A 21,813-nucleotide genomic window follows, 5' to 3' on the forward strand; every position below is an offset into this window, starting at 1 on the left:
TCTCGAGTCACTCGAATCACATGTGTCACAAATTTGCTTTAAGAAGGACAAACTAGTTTTCACAGAAAATTCATACAAAAGTATTGTGAACATAGTTTGTCCTCGGCAATATATGGAATCTGATTCGATTAATACAGTTCGATTTTGTAGCAAAACTCTTCCTATATCATATAATGTGTGCACACAAAAAAATATCAATTAATTTGATTGTCAATACAATTAAAATTATGTTTAAATTTGAGCTAACAACGTATTTTGTAAATACAATTACGATTTTAGTCACTTTAGCAACTAATTTTGTTATATCAACAAAAATTTAGTTGAACTTCAAAATTTTCTGTAACAACAATTTATTGTTAGCTCAAAAATTATAATATTTTTTTGTGTGTGGCGTAGAGCTAGAACGTATGTATGCATAGGGTATACTTTATATCTGAGCATATCCAAATTTTATACAAATTTTGCTGTTTTTTCTAGCTTTGGTAATTCAAAAAAATTGTGGCTATTGTGAATTGATGAAACGTGAATTTAAAAAAATATTGAATTGGTAAACAACATATTTCATGTCATTGTCCTGATAATTCACCATTATTGCGCTATTGTGAATTGTAAAAACGTCAATTTTGAGATAACAGGATGGCTGATTAGTCCCCGGTCTGACACATAGATGGCGTCGTTAGTATTAAATGCATATTATTTTTATAAAGTACCAACCTTCAAATGATTCGTGTCAAAATTTGATGTCTGTAAGTCAATTAGTTTGTGAGATAGAGTGTCTTTTGTGAACCAACTTTTGTTATTGTGAAAAAATGGAAAAAAGGAATTTCGTGTTTTGATAAAATACTGTTTTCTGAAGGGGAAGCCAAAATTTGGCTTGATAATGAGTTTCCGTACTCTGCCCTAGGGAAATCAACAATAATTGATTGGTATGCAAAATTCACGCGTGGTGAAATGAGCACGGAGGACGGTGAACTCAGTGGTGGTTACCAACGAAAACATCAAAAAAATCCACAAAATGATTTTGAATGACCATAAAATGAAGTTGATCGAGATAGCAGAGGCCTTAAAGACATCACAGGAATGTGTTGGTCATATCATTCATCAATATTTGGATATGCGGAACCTCTGTGCAAAATGCGTGCCGCGCGAGCTCACATTTGACCAAAAACAACAACGTGTTGATGATTCTGAGCGGTGTTTGCAGCTGTTAACTCGTAATACACCCGAGTTTTTCCGTCGATATGTGACAATGGATAAAACATGGCTCCATCACTACACTCCTGAGTCCAATCGACAGTCGGCTGAGTGGACATCGACCGGTGAACCGTCTCCGAAGCGTGGAAAGACCCAAATGTCCGCTGGCAAAGTAATGGCCTCTATTTTTTGGGATGCGCATGAAATAATTTTTATCGATTATCTTGAGAAGGGAAAAACCATCAACAGTGACTGTTATATGGCGTTATTGGAGCGTTTGAAGGTCGAAATCGCGGCAAAACGGCCCCATATGAAGAAGAAAAATGTGTTGTTCCACCAAGACAATGCACCGTGCCACAAGTCATTGAGAACGATGGCAAAAATTCATGAATTGGGCTTCGAATTTCTTTCCCACCCACCGTATTCTCCAGATCTGGCCCCAGCGACTTTTTCTTGTTCTCAAACCTCAAAAGGATGCTCGCAGAGAAAAAATTTGGCAGCAATGAAGAGGTCGTTATAATCGTTGTATCGCTTTTGAAGGGAACTATGTTAAATAATAAAAACGAATTTTGACAAAAAAATGTGTTTGGCTTTGTTAGACCGGGGACTTATCAGCCAACCTGTTATATTCACTAATATTGAGTACTTCGTATGGGAATAGTATTGCACCCTTACCACCTAATGGTCTAGGTATAATTTATCAAAATTCGACATTTCGTTAAAAAATTAAAATACAAAATATTGAAGATGTATTCACTGATTTAGTGTATAAGGTATTAGAATTAAAATATCCCATAGAGGTTGGGAATCTTTAACTTCTCCATTCTTGGTTTTATTTTTTACTGATGAAGCAAACAATTTTGTAGAATCTTTTTTTTTTTATTACATTTACAAATAATTTATTTAAAATTCAAATAGAAAGATGTCTGCTGCATAGATATTTTTTTTAATTTGTTTTTTTTTTCGTAAAAGAAAGAAGATACAACTATTTACATAAATCATGCAATAACAATTTACAGCCAATAGAAAATAGACACAAGAAATTGGAATAAGTGATAGTACATCTAAAATTTGTTATTTTAGATTTATGGTGAAGAACTGTCAAATACCAAGGATGACTTTGACACCATGGAAATGAAATAATTATGTGCATATGACAATGGATGCATTTCATTCCTTAGAGACAAGTTCAAATTTATTTTTTTACATATTTTTAATTCACTTTAAGTGTAACAGCTACGATTTTTGTTGTTGTTCTATATGCAGCAGCTGTAGATGTGTGGTGTAAATGTTGTCGATGGTGTCCTTTGATCCTTAGAAAATATTTTGATGATAATTTGTTTGGTTTTTCTTATCGTTTTGGAATTTCTCATTGAATTTTATTCAATGACATTATTCTCCAGCATCATAAAGTGGAAGGTAATGAAAATGTAAACTTTCCATTTTTTTTAATTGTCTTCATACATAAATGATTTTTGTTGCATTTTCCTAAACTACATGGTAATGGGAATTTTTGTTGATGTTGGCCGAGAGAGATTTACCGAATCATTAGGGTTGTGGTAACCTCCACTGACATGGGATTTTCAGTTAACGCCACCGATTCGGTAACTGCACCACCCACACCATTATTGTTCATTACTCCCAGATCCATAGAATTGCCAGTGTAACGATCCCCACCAGGCCCTGCATTGCTGGCCATCGCCGCCCCACTATTTAGCAATTTGAGATCCCCTTTTGTTATGTCGTTGTTCTTCCGTTTCCGTCTCGATTGGGCACCTCCTGTTGTATGACCATTAAGAGCAATATTAGTGTTTGGTTTATATCGGCATAATAATTCTTGAAATTCTTTACGGAAATTATCATTCAGCCATCCATAGAGCAAAGGATTCGAGCACGCCGAACTCATGCCAATCATGTGACAAAAGGCATAAGCCACCAGCATACTATGGGTCACGGCTCCTCTCTTCATGTCCGCATACAAATTGAAAAAATTCAATGGCAACCATGAGACTCCAAAAATCACTGCAATGCTAATGAGCAGGCAATTGGTCCGTTTCATACGGCGACCTCTTTCGGTTTTACGCTGTGATGATGCCTGCACCGTGACAACAGTTATGCGACTTTTTAATTTGTTATAGATGCCAAAGTAGGCAGCCGATACTATTAGTATGGGCACCAGATATTGTACACACAGCGAAAACATTGAATAATAGAATCTTCCCTGGCTCAATGGCCAATCCTCTATGCAAAAGGATACACCATGAATACCAAGTTCCTGTAGCACGGGCGGAATGTCAGCATGTATGAGACGTTTATAGATGAACATGGGTGAAGCCAGTAATAGGGCTAATAGCCATATGCCTGCCAATATGGATACGGCACCCACGAACTGTAAACTGTCCCGTGTGGGATAGACAATAACCTGCAATGGACAAAGGATAAAGGAAACAAAGAAAAAACTATGAATTTCCTGGAACTCTACATATAAATATTCTACGATAAAAAATAATTTGCTTTTTTGATTTCTATTCAATGAGTGTACAGGGGATTTTTTAAAATTTTTTAAAACTTGTTATACCCTGTGTCACACTGTGGAGTAAGGAATGAAAAATAAAATTTTGACAACATTTCCCATTAAAAAAGAACATTTTTTATAGACATCAAATTTTCACAAAATTTTCTATAAGAATAACATATTGACACGATTTTCTATAGAAATAAAATATTGACAAAATTTTCTATAGAAGTAAAATTTTGACAAAATTTTCTACACCCAGAAAAAGTGACCCCTTCTTTAAGTTAAAATGAACTCATTGTGAAGAAAGTTGAACTTCGTATAGCGCCAAAGACATTTTTATTTGTTTGAACGATGTGATTTTCGTAGAAATTAGGAATAATGCATTCCATATATTAGTTAACATTTTCCTATATTTATATACCACTATACTACAGAATGAAAAAATTTAACTAATTTGAATTCATATATGGAATGATTTTATTGAAATTTTTTCATTCATTTCGACAAATCTTACACATTTGTGGTAAAACTTTTACTTCATAATTAGAACTGCTTACCTTCGTTTTTAAATACAATTTTATTTATTTCTATAAGCAATTTTATCTTCAATAAAAGACATGTTTTATTAATATATTGAATATATTTATTAAGAATCAACAGCATCGAATCTCTTTGAAATATTAGTTTATTATTCCACTATTTCCAATTCCGTGTGATATTATCAACTGTAAAACTCACTTTTTCTTCTTCTTGTACTTTTCACTTTTAATAAGTTGCTGCCTAACGATTTTGTCCTCCTTTTACAATTTCAATACCTACAAATATAAAAAATCATAAAACATTTTTGTTGCAAAAGGTTAGCGTCACTGAATATTACCTGATAATTGAAGATTCCAAAATGAAGACAAATGAAAGGGTTGTTATTCTGCTGGTGTTTTCTTTCTTTATACACTATCACGAACATTGATAGATTTATTTAAAAAAACGAAAATTTTTCTCACTAATTTAAAATAACAAATATTTTATATATTTTATTTGTTATTTATTATATTATTTTACCATATTATTTTTTAACAATCTCTCCGTATACCAAAACAACGCGATTCCAACTAAAAAAACAACCGACGCGCAAATATATCGATTACACCCACGCGCAAACACATCGATTACGATGACAGGTATCGATTACAGGTAGACAATAGAAATTTAGGAAAATTTCCTATATTCTAACAAGTGTGTTCCCTTAAGTTTTGAAAGGATTGCATACTTCTTAGTACGAATGAACTAAAATATTTTTCTATGCCAAGTGTTGTTCGTATGTATGAAAAACTTTCTATTATAAAGGAAGTCGCAATTATCATTTTATAAGAAATTTTACTAATTTTGAGGAAACTTGGTTTTAGTTCGGTTTTTGTTTATTTTTACGAATGCTTTGTTATCGGTGAATAAAATTTTCTTTTTCAGTAGTAAATTCTTATACCCAGCGAAGAAAATAGTTTGAGTAAAATTCCATGCCTTATTCTAGTTAATGAACTATTCCTAACTGCTTACAGTTTAGGATTTTTTTACTGAAACGAGTAAATTTTATTATTTTTCACAAAAATTTACCTTAATGGAAATAAAATGGATAAACTATATTGATGAAAATTTTTTCCTTTAGTTTCGAAGGCACTTTTTTCTGGGTGTATAAAACAATTTCGACAAAATATCTCTAGAACTAACACTTTGCCAAATTTTTCTATAGAAATCAAATTTTACCAATATTTTCTACAGGAAACAAATTTTGATGTAATAAAATTTTATGGTAATAAAATTTTGACAAAATGTTCTATAGAAATAAATTTTTAAACTTTCTATAGAAATAAAATTTTGTCAAAATTTTCTACAGAAATAAAATTTTGAAAAAACTTTCTAAAGAAATAACATTTTGTCAAGATTTTCTACAAAAATAAGACTTTGACCAAATTTTCTTTAGAAATAAAATTTTGACAAAATTTTCTACAGAAATAAAATTTTGACAAAATTTTCAATAGAAATAGAATTTTAACAAAATTTTCTAAACAAAATAAAAATTTGACAAAATTTCTATAGAAAACAATTTTACAAAATTTTCAAAGGAAATAAATCTTTGACAAAACTTTCTATGGAAATAATACTTTGCCAAAAATTATTAACACAAGTAAAATGTTGACAACATTTTTATTGAACTAAAATTATGACAAAATTTTCTACAGAAATAAAATTTTGAAAAAACTTTCTAAAGAAATAACACTTTGCCAAATTTTTCTATAGAAATCAAATTTTACCAAAATTTTCTATAGGAAATACATTTTGAAAAAAATTTCTATAGAAAAAAGTTTGACAACATTTTTTATAGAAATAAAATGTTGACAAAACTTTTTTTTGAAAAAAAATTTTGAAAAAACTTTCTATAGAAATAAAATTTTGTCAAAATTTCTACAAAAAAAAAAAATTTGAAAAAACTTTCTAAAGAAATAACATTTTGTCAAGATTTTCTACTAAAATAAGATTTTGACCAAATTTTCTTTAGAAACAAAATTTTGAAAAAATTTTCTACAGAAATAAAATTTTGACAAAATCTTCAATAGAAATAGAATTTTAACAAAACTTTATAAACAAAATAAAATTTTGACAAAACTTCTATAGAAAAAAAATTTAACAAAATTTTCAAGGGAAATAAATCTTTGACAAAACTTTCTATGGAAATAGTATTTTGCCAAAATTTCAACACACATAAAATGTTGACAATATTTGTTATTGAACTAAAATTATGACAAAATTTTCTATAGAAATCCAATTTTGACAAAATTTTCTATAGAAATGCAATTTTGACAAAATTTTCAATAGAAATACAATCTTGACAAAATTTTCTATAGAAATAAAATTTTGACAAAATTTCCTATAGAAATAAAATTTTGACAAAATTTTCTATAGAAATCAAATTTTGACAAAAGTTTCCATAGAAATCAAATTTTGACAAAATTTTCTGTAGAAAAAAATTGACAAAATTTTCCAGAGCAAAAAAAAATTCGACAAAATTTTGAATTTTCTACAGAAATTTTCTATAGAAATAGAATTTAAAAAAAAATTTTCTAAACAAAATAAAATGTTGACAAAATTTCTATAGAAAAAAATTTTAACAAAATTTTCAAGGGAAATAAATCTTTGACAAAACTTTCTATGGAAATAATATTTTGCCAAAATTTCCAACACAAATAAAATGTTGACAACATTTTTTATTGAACTAAAATTACGGCAAAATTTTCTTTAGAAATGCAATTTTGACAAAAGTTTCTATAGAAATCAAATTTTGACAAAAGTTTCTATAGAAATCAAATTTTGACAAAATTTTCTATAGAAAAAAATTGACAAAATTTTCTAGAGCAATAAAATTTTGACAAAAGTTTCTAGAGCAATCAAATTTTGACAACATTTTCTATAGAAATCAAATTTTGACAACATTTTCTAGAGAAATAAAATTTTGTCAAGATTTTCTATCAAAATAAAATTTTGACCAAATTTTCTACAGAAAGAAAATTTCGACAAAATTTTCTATAGAAATAAAATTTTGACAAAATTTTCTATACAAATAAAATTTTGAAAAAATTTTATATAGAAATTAAATATTGACGCAATGTTCAATAGAAATAGAATTTTAACAAAATTTTCTAAACAAAATAAAATTTTGACAAAATTTCTATAGACAAAAATTTTAAAAAATGTTTCCAGGGAAATAAATCTTTGACAAAACTTTCTATGGAAATAAAATTTTGCCAAAACTTTCAACACAAATAAAATGTTGACAATATTTTTTATTGAACTAAAATTATGACGAAATTTTCTATAGATATGCAATTTTGACAAAATTTTCTATAAAACTGCAATTTTGACAAAATTTTCAAGAGAAATAAAATTTTGACAAAATTTTCTATAGAAATAAAATTTTGACAAAATTTTCTATTAATAAATTTTTTAAAAATTTTCTAAAGAAATCAAATTTTGACAAAAGTTTCTATAGAAATCAAATTTTGACAAAATTTTCTATAGAAAAAATTGACAACTTTTTCTAGAGCAATAAAATTTTGACAAAATTTTCTAGAGCAATCATATTTTGACAACATTTTCTAGAGCAATCAAATTTTGACAACATTTTATAGAGAAATAAAATTTGGAAAAAGATTCCTATAGAAATAAAATTTTGTCAATATTTTCTATAAAAATAAAATTTTGACCAAATTTTCTTTAGAAATAAAGTTTTGGCAAAATTAAGCTACAATAAAATACAACAACAATAATTAAAGAACAAAACCAACAATAACAAAACAAAACGAATGGAAATAAAATTTCGACAAAATTTTCTATAGAAACAAAATTTTTATAAAATTTTCTATAGAAATAAAATTTTGATAAAATTTTCTATAGAAATAAAATGTTGACAAAATTTTCTACAGAAATAAAATTTTGACAAAATTTTCTATAGAAACAGAATTTTAACACATTTTTCTATACAAAATAAAATTTTGACAAAATTTTCTATAGAAAAAAATTTTAACAAAATTTTCTATGAAAATAAATCTTTGATAAAACTTGCTATAGAAATAACATTTTGCCAAAATTTTCAACACAAATAAAATGTTGACAACATTTATTATTGAACTAAAATTATGACAAAAATTTCTATAGAAATAAAATTTTGACAAAATTTTCTATAAAATAAAATTTTGACAAAATTTTCTATAAAACAAAATTTTGACAAAATTTTCTATAAAATAAAAATTTGACAGAATTTTCTATAGAAATTAAATTTTGACAAAATTTTCTATTGAAATCGAATTTTGACTAAATGTTCTATAGAAAAAAATTGACAAAATTTTCTAGAGCAATAAAATTTGGACAAAATTTTCTAGAGCAATCAAATTTTGACAACATTTTCTAGAGCAATCAAATTTTGACAAAATTTTCTAGAGAAATAAAATTTTGAAAAAGCTTTCTATAGAAATAAAATTTTGTCAAGATTTTCTATAAAAATAAAATCTTGACCAAATTTTCTTTAGAAATAAAGTTTTGGCAAAATTTTCTACAGAAATAAATTTTCGACAAAATTTTCTATAGAAATAAAATTTTGACAAAATTTTCTATAGCAATAAAATTTTGACAAAATTTTCTATAAAAGTAAAATTTTGACAAAATTTTCTACAGAAATAAAATTTTGACAAAATTTTCTATGGAAATAGAATTTTAACACATTTTTCTTACAAAGTAACATTTTGACAAAATTTTCTATAGAAAAAAATTTAACAGAAGTTTCTAGGGAAATAAATCTTCGACAAAACTTGTTATAGAATAAAATTTTGCAAAATTTTCAACACAAATGAAATGTTGACAACATTTTTTATTGAGCTAAAATTTTGACAAAATTTTCTATAGACATGCAATTTTGACAAAATTTTCAATAGAAATACAATTTTGTCAAAATTTTCTATAACAAAAAAATTGACAAAATTTTCTATAAAATTAAAATTTTGACAAAATTTTCTATAGAAATCAAATTTTGACAAAATTTTCTATAGAAATCAAATTTTGACAAAATTTTCTATACAAAAAAGTTTGACAAAATTTTCTAGAGCAATAAAATTTTCACAAAATTTTCTAGAGCAATCAAATTTTCACAACATATTCTAGAGCAATCAAATTTCGACAAAATATTCTAGAGATATAGAATTTTGACAACATTTTCTAAAGAAATGACAAAATATTCTATAGAAATAAAATTTTAACAAAATCTTGTATAGAAATAATATTTTGACTAAATTTTTCTATAATTGTAAATTTTTGTTTTATGGCACACAACTTGTTTTAAAGGGATATTTATATACTCAAATAAACTGTCGCTATTAAGAATGATCAAATGATCAAAACTTCTAAAATTAAATAATAAAACACTTCGTTTGAAGAAACAGTTTTTTCCATAATAACCACGAAAATTTGACGAAACTATGCAAAATAAGATTAAGTTTTTATTTGGTCGTTTTTTGGTAAAATTTATTCAAATTTTGGTAGATTATGGCAGGACATGGGGAATCGGAATCTAAGAGAAAGACACTTATTATTGTACTACAAACGGAATTGACGCATCACCCATTGGTAGTAGAGATTTGCACCTTATTTAAGCATTTCTCATTGTTTTTTACTGCTCCTTCCAATGTTTGCAATATGTACAATATGTGGGTATAGGAGAAGCCATGAAAAAACAAAAATATTTTTAATTTCTCTCTTTAAAGTAATCACATGGAACAATCCTTAAAAGGATTCATTGGCGTATTTCTTTTCAACAAAGCTAATAATCATGTATTGCAAACAACTTCCAGTAAAAAACAATAAAGGCTTCTCTTCACAACAATAGATTACGCTTGGAAAGACAAATATAAGCTTCTTCGTGTTTTTAATTTTAAAATATAGAGAAGCAAAACAAGTTCTATGAAATTAAACATTTGCCTCTGGAGAAGATTACAATGTTGGGTAGAAAAGAAAAAAACATAAAAACCCATTAAGAGAAACAACCTACGTAAAGATTTAAAAACAAAAGCTTTCAGAATAATTTTGTATTTTATCTGGAGGTCTACATAAAAATGTTGAGGGATGCAGAATATTGCACGTGGAACGTATACAGTTTCTTAGAAATGTGATTGTTATGGGCGATTTGTTCAATCAGATTGAAGCATACTGACAATGCATGATTAGTAAGTACGCGAAATGTAAAACACTTGGAAAATGAGTTTGGCAAACGAAGTTCCTATGTCAATGGCTTTGGAATCTATTCAAAAAATACAAATATTTGCCACCAACAAATATTTGTTAGCAATTTTTTTTATTTTTGGTGTAAACAAAATCGTTTTTATTCAAAAATCACAATCGTTACTATTTCCAGAATGATGCATGTTGATGTTTCGTGGTCAATATTTAATATCCAATGCCATTAGGAATTTTTCCCCCGGGAACGGGATACTATGAATTAAGTTCGTAGTTTCCCGTAATTTTTTCTTTAAAATATCGCATAAAAATTGGGATGTCTGAGTTTATTTAATTTATGTAGAGAGGACTACAAAAAATAATTGAATTATTTTTATGCCCTTCAGCATAAGATAGAAATATTGGTCTCACACCCCAAAAGGTATGTATTATCTGCGTCGTGGCAATGTCCGTCCGTCCGGCAGCACGCCCGTCTGTGAAAATCACGCTACCTACCAGAAGAAATAGGCTATCCACTTGAAACTTGACACAAGTAGTTGCTTTTAATGTAGATCGAATGGTATTGCAAACACGGTTGCCACATGTGGATAGAATTCTAACAATAATGGTAGATTTTTTACTGTTTATTACATTGGTAGAATTCTTGATGTTTCGAAAATTTTGCAAAATATTTCTCTTCGACTAAAAGATACTTCCTAAATTTTATATAGAAATAAAATTTCTATAGAATTAAAATGTTGAAAAAATATTCTATAGCAATAATATTTTGACAAAATTTTCTAAAGAAATAAAATTATGGCGAAATTTTCTTTAGAACCAAAATGTTGATATATTTTCTATCGAAATAAAATTTTGACAAATTTTTCTATAAAAATAAAATTTTAACAATGTTTTCTATAGCTATAAAATTTTGACAACATTTTTTATAGAAATAAAATTTTGGCAAAACTTTCTACAAAAATAAAAGTATGGCAAAATTTTCTTTAGAAATAAAATTTTGGCACAATTTTTCTATGAAAATAAATTTTTTACAAAATTTTGACACAATTTTTTACAGAAACAAAAATTTCTATAGAAATGAAGTTTGGGCAAAATTCTCTAGAAAAATAAAATTATGGCGAATTTTTCCTTAGAAATAAAATTTTGACAATATTGTCTATGGGAATAAAATTTTGAAAAAAAATTCCATAGAAATAAAATTTTGACAAAATTTTGTATAGGAATAAATTTTTATTGCAAAATTTTCTTTACAAATTTTGATACATTTTCTATGGGAATAAAATTTTGACAAAACTTTCTATAGAAATAAAATTTTAACGATGTTTTCTATTGCCAAAAAAAATTTTGACAAAATTTTTTATAGAAATAAAATTTTGGCAAAATTTTTGCCACAGTTGGATAGAATTCTACCAAAAATGGTAGATTTTTTACTGTTTATTATATTGGTAGAATTCTTGATGTTTCGAAGATTTTGCAAAACATTTCTCTTCAAATAAAAGATACTTCCCAAATTTTATATAGAAATAAAATTTCTATAGAATTAAAATGTTGACAAAATTTTCTATATCAATAATATGTTGACAAAATTTTTGAAAGAAATAAAATTTTGGCAAAATGTTCTTTACAACTAAAATTTTGATACATTTTCTATGGAATTAAAATTTTGAAAAAATTTTCAATAAAATTTTAACAATGTTTTCAATAACTAAAAATTTGGACAAAATTTTTTATAGAAATAAAATGTTGGCAAAATTGTCTATACGAGAAATAAAGTATGGCAAAATTTTCTTTAGAAATAAAATTCTGGCAAAATTTTCTATAAAAATAAATGTTTTACAAAATTTTTAACAGAAAGAAAAATTTCTATAGAAATGAATTTTTGACAAAATTTTCTAGAGAAATAAAATTATGTCAAAATTTTCTTTAGGAATTAAATTTTGACAAAATTTTCTAAGAGAATAAAATTTTGAAAAACAAAATCCATAGAAATAATAGTTTGACAAAAATTCCTATAAAAATATTTTTCTATTGAAATAAAATTTTGACAAAATTTTTTTCTATAAAAATAAAAATTTTTCTATAGAAATCAAATTTTGATAATTATTTTCAGAGAAATTAAAGTTTGACAAAATTTTGTATAGAAAAAAATTTTTATTGCAAAATTTTCTTTACAACTAAAATTTTGATACATTTTCTATGGGAATAAAATTTGGCAAAACTTTCTATTGATTCAACAAATTTCTTAATTGAAACAAAAATCAATCACAAAAATAATAGTATCAATTAATTTTTTAATTGAAGGTCAATTAACTTTTTAATTGACCTTCAATTAATTTTTTAATTGATACTATCATTTCTGTGATTGAAGACATTTCAATTAAAAATTAATTGATTCAATTAATTTCGTGATTGAATCAGAAAAAAAATTTTTGTGTGTAGAAATGAAATTTTGACAAAATTTTCTAGAGAAATAAAATTATGGCAAAATTTTCTTTAGAAATTAAATTTTGACAAAATTTTCTATGGGAATAAAATTTTGAAAAACAAAATCCATAGAAATAATACTTTGACAAAAATTCCTAAAAAAATAAAAATAATATTTTTCTATTGAAATAAAATTTTGAAAACATTTTTTTCTATAAAAATAAAACTAAATTTTTATTGCAAAATTTTCTTTACAACTAAAATTTTGATACAATTTCTGTGGGAATAAAATTTTGACAAAACTTTCAATAGAAATAAATTTTTAACAATGTTTTCTATAGCAAAAAAATTTTGACAACATTTTTTATAGAAATGAAATTTTGGCAAAATTTTCTTTAGAAATAAAATTATGGCAAAATTTTCTGTAGAAATAAAATTTTTACAAAATGTTGACAAAATTTTTTACAGAACGAGAAAGTTCATATAAATAAAATTATGACAAAATTTTCTAGAGAAATAAAATTATGGCAAAATTTTCTGTAGAAATAAAATTTTGACAAAATTTTCTGAGAGAATAAAATTTTGAAAAAAAAATTCCATAGAAATAAAAGTTTGACAAAAATTTTTATACAAATAAAATTTTGACAATTTTTTTTTTTTTATAAAAATAAAAATTTTCTGTACAAATATAATTGCGACAATTTTTTTTAGAGAAATAAAATTTTGACAAAATAACATTTTAACAAAGTCTTCTATAGCAATAACATTTTGACAAAAATTTCTATAGAAATACAATTTTAACAAAATTTTCTATAAAAATAAATTTCTATAGAAATAAACTTGTGACATTTTTTTCCAGAGAAATAAAATTATCTTTCTTATATTGTTTAGAAATTATATTCTTTAGAAATACAATTTTGAATAAAATTTTGACAAAATGTTTTATAGAAATAAAATATTGAAAAAAAGTTTGACAAAAATTTCTATAAAAGTAAAATTTTTCTACAGAAATAAAATTTTTACAAAGTTTTTTTTTCTATAAAAATAAAATTTTTTCTATAGAAATAAAATTATGACGATTTTCTTCAGAGAAATAAAATGTTGCCAAAATTTTCTATAGAAATAAAATTGCGATAAAATTTTCTACAGAAATAAAATTTTGACAAAATTTTCTATAAAAAAACAATTTTAACAAAGTTTTCTATAGCAATAAAATTTTGACAAAATTTTCTATAGCAATAACATTTTGACAAAATTTTCTAGAGAAATAAAATTATGGCAAAATTTTCTGTAGAAATAAAATTTTGACAAAATTTTCTGAGAGAATAAAATTTTGAAAAAAAAAATCCATAGAAATAAAAGTTTGACAAAAATGTTTATACAAATAAAATTTTGACAATTTTTTTTTATAAAAATAAAAATTTTCTATACAAATATAATTGCGACAATTTTTTTTAGAGAAATAAAATTTTGACAAAATAACATTTTAACAAAGTCTTCTATAGCAATAACATTTTGACAAAAATTTCTATATAAATACAATTTTAACAAAATTTTCTATAAAAATAAATTGTTTATAGAAATAAACTTGTGACAATTTTTTCCAGAGAAATAAAATTATCTTTCTTATATTCTTTAGAAATTATATTCTTTAGAAATACAATTTTGAATAAAATTTTGACAAAATGTTTTATAGAAATAAAATATTGAAAAAAAGTTTGACAAAAATTTCTATAAAAGTAAAATTTTTCTACAGAAATAAAATTTTTACAAAGTTTTTTTTTTTATAAAAATAAAATTTTTTCTAAAGAAATAAAATTATGACGATTTCCTTCAGAGAAATAAAATGTTGCCAAAATTTTCTATAGAAATAAAATTGCGATACAATTTTCTACAGAAATAAAATTTTGACAAAATTGTCTATAGAAATAACATTTTGACAAAATTTTCTATAGAAATACAATTGTGACAAAATTTTCTACAGAAATAAAATTTTGACAAAATTTTCTATAGAAAAAAAATTTTGACAATATTTTCTTTAGAAATAAAGTTATGGAAAAGTTTGCTTTTGAAATAAAATTTCGGAGAAATTTTCTACAGTAAAAATATTTTGCAAAATAAGATTTTTTGGTAAAATTTTCTCCAAATTTTCGTAGATTATTTTTAGCTCGAGTGACAACCGTGAGTGCCAATGGGCCATATCGGACCACTTTTAGGTATAGACCCCATATAAGACCCCCAGATTTGGCCCTTTGAAGTGATCATATTCCTTCTCGGGGTGTATATGAATGGTAAGCATTTGGCCCTTGGTGCAAGCAATGAAACCCTATTCATAAAAAATTAATTAGAAATTAAAAACAACAACTCACCTGATATCTGTCAAATGCAATGGCAGTTATGGAAATTGTAGATACAAATATGCTTAGCGCCTGTAGCATGGCAATCATTTTACACAAAATGGCGCAGGAACCAAATGGCCAATATTTTGATAAAATTTCCATTAATGTTAAAGGCATTGTAACCAAACATAGTAATAAATCTGAAAAGAACAATACTTTAATTAAAGAGAAATATTTAACAAGTACATATATTTACTTTTAATTTCCAAGAATAATTTAATTCTACCTATTAAAATTGGATTTCATAATTCAATTACAGTTTACTCATTAAAGTGCCACACAGAATATTAATATGAAGATGTAATCCCTGTATTCCTATACCTTGTTCCTCTCAAGGCTGGTAATGTAGATAACTTTATCGATTTTTGTTGTTATTTGCACTGGCAGCAATGAGGGCAATCCAGCACCTATGGAGTTCGTGTGTTCCGTTTTGATGCGGAAGCTGCCCATGATTTACAAAGGGTGTTAGAAGTATTTGCATTGGTCATGACCTCAGAACATTTGAGTCATACTTTACGTAATGAAAACCCTCGTGACAGCATGTTTTAAAACATATATAGAATTTCAGGTGGATTTTAAAAAGCATACCAGAAGTAAATACTTTTAGTTTCGGAAGATCCCTCTATATGAAGGCTTCATCCAAACATGGTCCGATAAAAATTAAATTCGACACAGGTTATTGTGAGCCTAAAATATCCTACATTTTTAATTTCAAGCAAATCTGAAAAAAAATGTGGACTGATACACACAATGTACGGCATACATACTTTTGGTCCTAAAATACCTCTAGAAACCTATTTTCAAGAAAATCGGATAAAAATTTTAGTTTTTAAGAGTCTACTTTTTCGAGATTTGAAAACTTTAAAACATTTTTAAAAAGTCCGAAATTCGACTTTTCCATGAGAATCATGCATAAGTTGCTTTTTCGATTTTGCAACTTTTAAAAAATTGAAAAGGTCGACTTTCGAATTCGACCATTTCGACTACTAATCGTGCATGCAGAAGTCATAGGCGAACCTCTTTGCCCACCAATGGGACAAACTTTACTGCGGACCTAACCAGAAGTGGCAAGTCCACATCCCCATCTACAAAGGAAAAAATCAAAAGTCATTGAAAAATCTGATCTTAGCTTAGACCCCATAACCGCCTAGCTACTCCTATAATTTACACAGAAAATAATTCGGATTCAATCACCAAATTAATTGATCCAATTAATTTTTTAATGGAAACAAGTATATATACATAAAATAGTTCAGTTATTGATCGGTTTAGAAGGCATAATTTCAACCGGATCGGATGAAGTTTGCACCTGCAGGAAGCGCGAGCTATATATAATAAAACCAATCTTTACGTGATTTTTAGAGGACTTTTGCCAACACCATGTATCAAATTTCAACCATATTGCAAAAAATTTCCACTTCTGGGAAGCGAAGAAAATCAAACCTGTTGATCGGTTTATATTTGGGTCTATATATGTATATATTTATGAACCGATATGGTCCAAAATTTGATTGGTTATTAATTCCCATTTTCATGAAGCTCCTTTAGTGCTACGTTAGCTAAATAACAAACTTTTAAAACAAGATATGCATATATCTGTCATGCATATATCTGTCATATTCCATATGCCAGTTAGAAACTTAACTGTTGAAAATTTGTTCGTTAAAGTGAACCGGAGAAAATATATATCCATTTTTCTTTTTGTTAACTCGCAGTTAAAGTCAAACGGAGCTACATGCAAATGGCCGTAAAGATTACAGGCTTAACTTATTTCAACTGGATCGGATGAAATTAACTCCTCGCAGAGACTCCACCAGCCAAATCTGGGGACCGTTTTATATGATTTTAGAAAGCATATATTAGGTTAAAGTGGCAGCCCGATTAAGTTTCAGGGTCATTTAGACTATTCAGTCCATTGTGATAAATCATATATTAACACCAAGTACGAAATTTCAACCGGATCGGATGCAATTTGTTCCTCCCAGAAGTTCCGTAAGCTAAATCGGGGGATCGGTTTATATGGGGGCAATATATAATTATGAACCGATATGGAGCAATTTTCGCATGATTGTTAGAGGCCATATACAAACACTACGTACCAAGTTTTAACCGGATTGGATGAAATTTGCTCCTCCCAGGCCTCCGCAAGCCTGGGCCTCATTCCGTTTGTAACATATCGAAATATTGCGCTAAGACCCCATAAAGTATATATATTCTGGGTCGTGGTGAAATTCTGAGTCGATCTAAGCATGCCCGTCCGGCCGTCCGTCTGTTGAAATCACGCTAACTTCCGAACGAAAAAAGCTAGCGACTTCAAACTTGTCACAAGTAGTTGTTATTGATATAGGTGTGGTCATATACCCCCAGATTTGGCTTGTGGAGCCTCTAATAGTAGCATATTTCATCCGATCTGGCTGAAATATGGTACATGATGTAAGTATATGTTATCTAGCAACCATGCAAAAATTGGTCCACATCGGTCTATAATTATATATAGCCTCAATATAAACCGAACCCCAGATTTGACCTCCGGAGCCTCTTGTAGGAGTAAAATTCATCCGATCCGGTTGAAATTTGAAACGTGGTGCTAGTATGTGATCTCTAATAAACATGCAAGAATTAGTCCATATCGGTCCATAATTATATATAGCCCCCATATAAATCGACTCCCAGATTTGACCTCCGGAACCTCTTGGAGGAGCAAAATTCATCCGATTCGGTTGAAATTTGGTACGTGGTGTTAGTATATATGGATCTAACAACCATGCAAAAATTGGTCCTTATCGGGCCATAATTATTTATAGCCTCCATATAAACCGTTTCCCAGATTTGATATCAGGAGCCTCTTCCAGGAGCAAAATTCATACGATTCGGTTGAAATTTGGAACGTGGTGTTAGTATATGGCCGCTAATAACCATGCCTAAATTGGTCCATATCGGTCTATAGTTATATATAGCCGATCCCCAATCACACAAAAATTGGTCCATATCGGATCATAATCATGGTTGCCACTCGAGCCAAAAATAATCTACCAAAAATTTATTTCTATAGAAAATTTTGTCAAAATTTTATTTCCATAGAAAATTTTGTCAAAATTTTATTTCTATAGAAAATTTTGTCAAAATTTTATTTCTATAGAAAATTTTGTCAAAATTTTATTTCTATAGAAAATGTTGTCAAAATTTTAATTCTATAGAAAATGTTGTCAAAATTTTATTTCTATAGAAAAACGAATGGAAAAAGAAGAGGAAGCACGCTCAAAATAAACCCAGCCAACTGCACTCAAATCGATAATTTGACAGTGGCATAGGAAAAGATATATGTTTGTTTCGAATTTGTTTCGGCATAGGCCGGCTATCATGCAAAACCTTTTTTCGGAAGGTTCAAGTGTGGTTCATTGTTGGGTTTAATGAACTGCCTGAATTTATTCTGATAATTGGTCGATAGTTTTGCTGCAAGTAGAGGATGCTGATGAGGAATGTGGTAATTCCGAAACGTGCGTCCATCCAACCATCTTGCAGTCTATACGGCTTTGCCCAAATTATTTTTCTCTGTTGGTTAAGCTACACTTGGGGAGCCACCGTGGTGCAATGGTTAGCATACCCGCCTTGCATACACAAGGTCGTGGGTTCGATTCCTGCAACGACCGAACACCAAAAAGTTTTTCAGCGGTGGATTATCCCACCTCAGTAATGCTGGTGACATTTCTGAGGGTTTCAAAGCTTCTCTAATTGGTTTCACTGCAATGTGGAACGCCGTTCGGACTCGGCTATAAAAAGGAGGTCCCTTGTTCACCACTGTGGTATCACAATGGAATGAATATTCTAAGTGAGCCTGATACATCGGGCTACCACATAACCTAACCTAACCTAAGCTACACTTGTAGTTTAGTCAATGTATGGTTTTAAGCTGAAATAAAAAAACAACAACAATGCTTAAAGAAAAAAACCAACAATAACAAAACAAAACGAATGGAAAAATTTTATTCCTATAAAAAATTTTGTCAAATTTTATTTCTATAGAAAATGTTGCTAAAATTTTAGTTCTATAGAAAATTTTGTCAAATTTTATTTCTATAGAAAATGTTGCCAAAATTTTAGTTCTATAGAAAATTTTGTCAAAATTTTATTTCTATAGAAAATTTTGTCAAAATTTTATTCCTATAGAAAATTTTGTCAAATTTTATTTCTAAAGAAAATGTTGGCAAAATTTTAGTTCTATAGACAATGTTTCGAAATTTTAATTCTATAGAAAATTTTGTCAAAATTTTATTTCTATAGAAAATTTTGTCCAAATTTTACTTCTATAGAAAATTTAGTCAAAATTTTACTTCTATAGAAAATGTTGTCAAAATTTTATTTTGTCAAAATTTTATTTCTATAGAAAATTTTGTTAAACTTAATTATATACGTATTTAATCGGCCTTTTTTAGTTTAATATATACCACGTATGGACTACCTTGCAATTTAGAAGACGGTGTTAGGAAGTTTTAAGATAACTTGCCATCGGCAAGTTTTACCGCAATCCAAGTAATTCGATGTCAGTCTTCAGTAGAAGTTTCTACGCAATCCATGGTGGAGGGTACATAAGTTTCGGCCTGGCCAAACTTGCGGCCGTATATACAGGTTTTTTTTTGTAGTATAATACAATTTTTAATAAATATGAAAATAATTATAATTATTCTACAAAAGTCCTCTTTCATCCATGATACAATAACAAAATAGGGACTTACCTGATACCGCCAAATTCAATATGAATAGATTGCGGGCGGTTCTCATCATAGGTTTTCGTATCACAGCTACAACTACTAAAATATTTCCCATCGCTCCAAATATAATCAGAACACAATAGAGCGTTATGAGGACATGATACCAAAGGCCATCTATGCTACGATTACGAGTAAATCTCTCCAATAATATAGGATCGAGCGTCATGGGTTCGCTTCCATTGTTTCCGATTGAGGCATTCAATTGCTGAAGATTATGTTGTCCATCATGTGTCATATCGATATAATTTATCGATGATGATGATGATGATTCTTTGCTTTCGTCACTCTCACTGCTAGCCATTGAACTCAACATATCCACGGACATTGTATCGGTTTGTATGATAAAACTGCCAAGTCCTAAATCCGTATGATTCATATTAATAATCTGTAAAAGGAAAAGAAATGGAGAGAGAGAGAGAGTACAATGGGGGTTAGTATAAATCTACAAAGTTCTGTGATTGTTATTACTTCGTAAACACTGCAAACATGTATGTACATGTTGGTAAATATTTATTTTTCATATGGAATTCTAATATCTACCATCATTCGATAAATATGTCACTTCACTGGTTGCACCAAAGTTGTGTGCGTATTTACATTTCCATTCAGGGCCAACTCATACCATCCTAGTCCTGTGCTCGTAATTCTATCTAAGTCCTAACGAATTGGTTGTTAGTGAAGTGCTTCTGTTTATAAACACATGCACTTGAATTTTTTATATAAGGGTGAACCGTAAAATTAAATTTCCTTTCACTTTATTCAGTCTATAGAATAATCTCCTTACAGTCTAGTCAAATATAAATAAAATATAAAATTCTCCTTTCTTATAAAGTATTTTCTCTAAGAGCATATAAAGCTGAATTTATGGCAGACGTTGCAACCAGAGCTGGTCTATCGTAAACTATAATCTATTTGACATACATTAATAAATATTCTACATTAATTTTTCTTCTCAAAAAGTTCGTCATTTTAACGAAACTTTCTTCAAATTTTTGATTTTTGTGGAGAAGTTTTTCCTATTTATTAATACTTTACGAAACATTTCTTCATACAAATTAAGAAACATTTTCTTCAAAAAGTTCGTCATTTTAACGAAACTTTCTTAAATTTTTTTGGTTTTTGTGAAGAAGTTTTTCCTATTTGTTAATACTTTACGAAACATTTCTTCATAAAAATTAAGAAACATTTTCTTTGAAATAACGAAGCAGTTTCATTAAAGCTATTAAATTTCAGTTCGCGACATAAAATTGTCTTTGCACTGAAAAAAATATTTACGTAATATTAAAGATTATGCAAGCTAAATTTTAGGATGCGAAATGTACAAAATATTAAGGAAAAATTTCTTTAAAATAATGAAATTTTAATTAAAATAATGTTTATAAAGTTTATTTCAAAAATTTTTTCCATTAAATTTAGGACACAATTTTTGTAAATTTGCGTCCCTCCGTTAAAGTTGCATGTCTTTGAACTAAGTCTAATTTTCCTTAAAATAAAGAGAAACATTTTTGATTTAAAGAAATTGTCCTTAAATTAACTGAAATATTGAAACTTTAGATTTAGATAAAAACGCTTCAAATATAGGCTAAGACTTATTTTGAGGATTTAGCGTTTTTATACCCTCCATCATAGGATGGGGGTATATTAACTTTGTCATTCCGTTTGTAACACATCGAAATATTACTACTAAGACCCCATAAAGTATATATATTCTGGGTCGTGGTGAAATTCTGAGTCGATC

At 27.6% G+C, this 21,813-nt stretch overlaps 1 protein-coding gene and 1 long non-coding RNA gene across 3 annotated transcripts in view; both read right to left on the reverse strand.

Annotated features, from left to right (window-relative positions):
- Window positions 1–2,132: 2,132 nt before the first annotated feature.
- NPFR (Neuropeptide F receptor) overlaps window positions 2,133–21,813 on the reverse strand; it is a 73,611-nt gene continuing 53,930 nt past the window's right edge. The window contains exons 3-6 of one of the 2 annotated variants that reach the window (XM_075292556.1): window positions 20,040–20,460; window positions 15,277–15,446; window positions 3,046–3,616; window positions 2,133–2,973 (exon numbers count right to left, since the gene is read on the reverse strand). In XM_075292556.1, coding sequence (XP_075148671.1) covers window positions 2,732–2,973; window positions 3,046–3,616; window positions 15,277–15,446; window positions 20,040–20,460 — 1,404 coding nt within the window. In that variant the 3' untranslated portion in view covers window positions 2,133–2,731. Of the gene's footprint in view, window positions 3,617–15,276; window positions 15,447–20,039; window positions 20,461–21,813 lie in introns of both variants that reach the window. The other variant, XM_075292555.1, reaches the window with a different exon arrangement.
- LOC142222414 (uncharacterized) lies at window positions 4,333–4,698 on the reverse strand. The gene is made up of 2 exons (XR_012718309.1): window positions 4,590–4,698; window positions 4,333–4,527 (listed from the first exon to the last, which is right to left on the reverse strand). It is a non-coding gene; the product is annotated as an uncharacterized LOC142222414 (long non-coding RNA).

The sequence above is a fragment of the Haematobia irritans genome, chromosome 1 (genome assembly GCF_050003625.1).
Source record: "Haematobia irritans isolate KBUSLIRL chromosome 1, ASM5000362v1, whole genome shotgun sequence".
Taxonomy (NCBI): Eukaryota; Metazoa; Arthropoda; class Insecta; order Diptera; family Muscidae; genus Haematobia; species Haematobia irritans.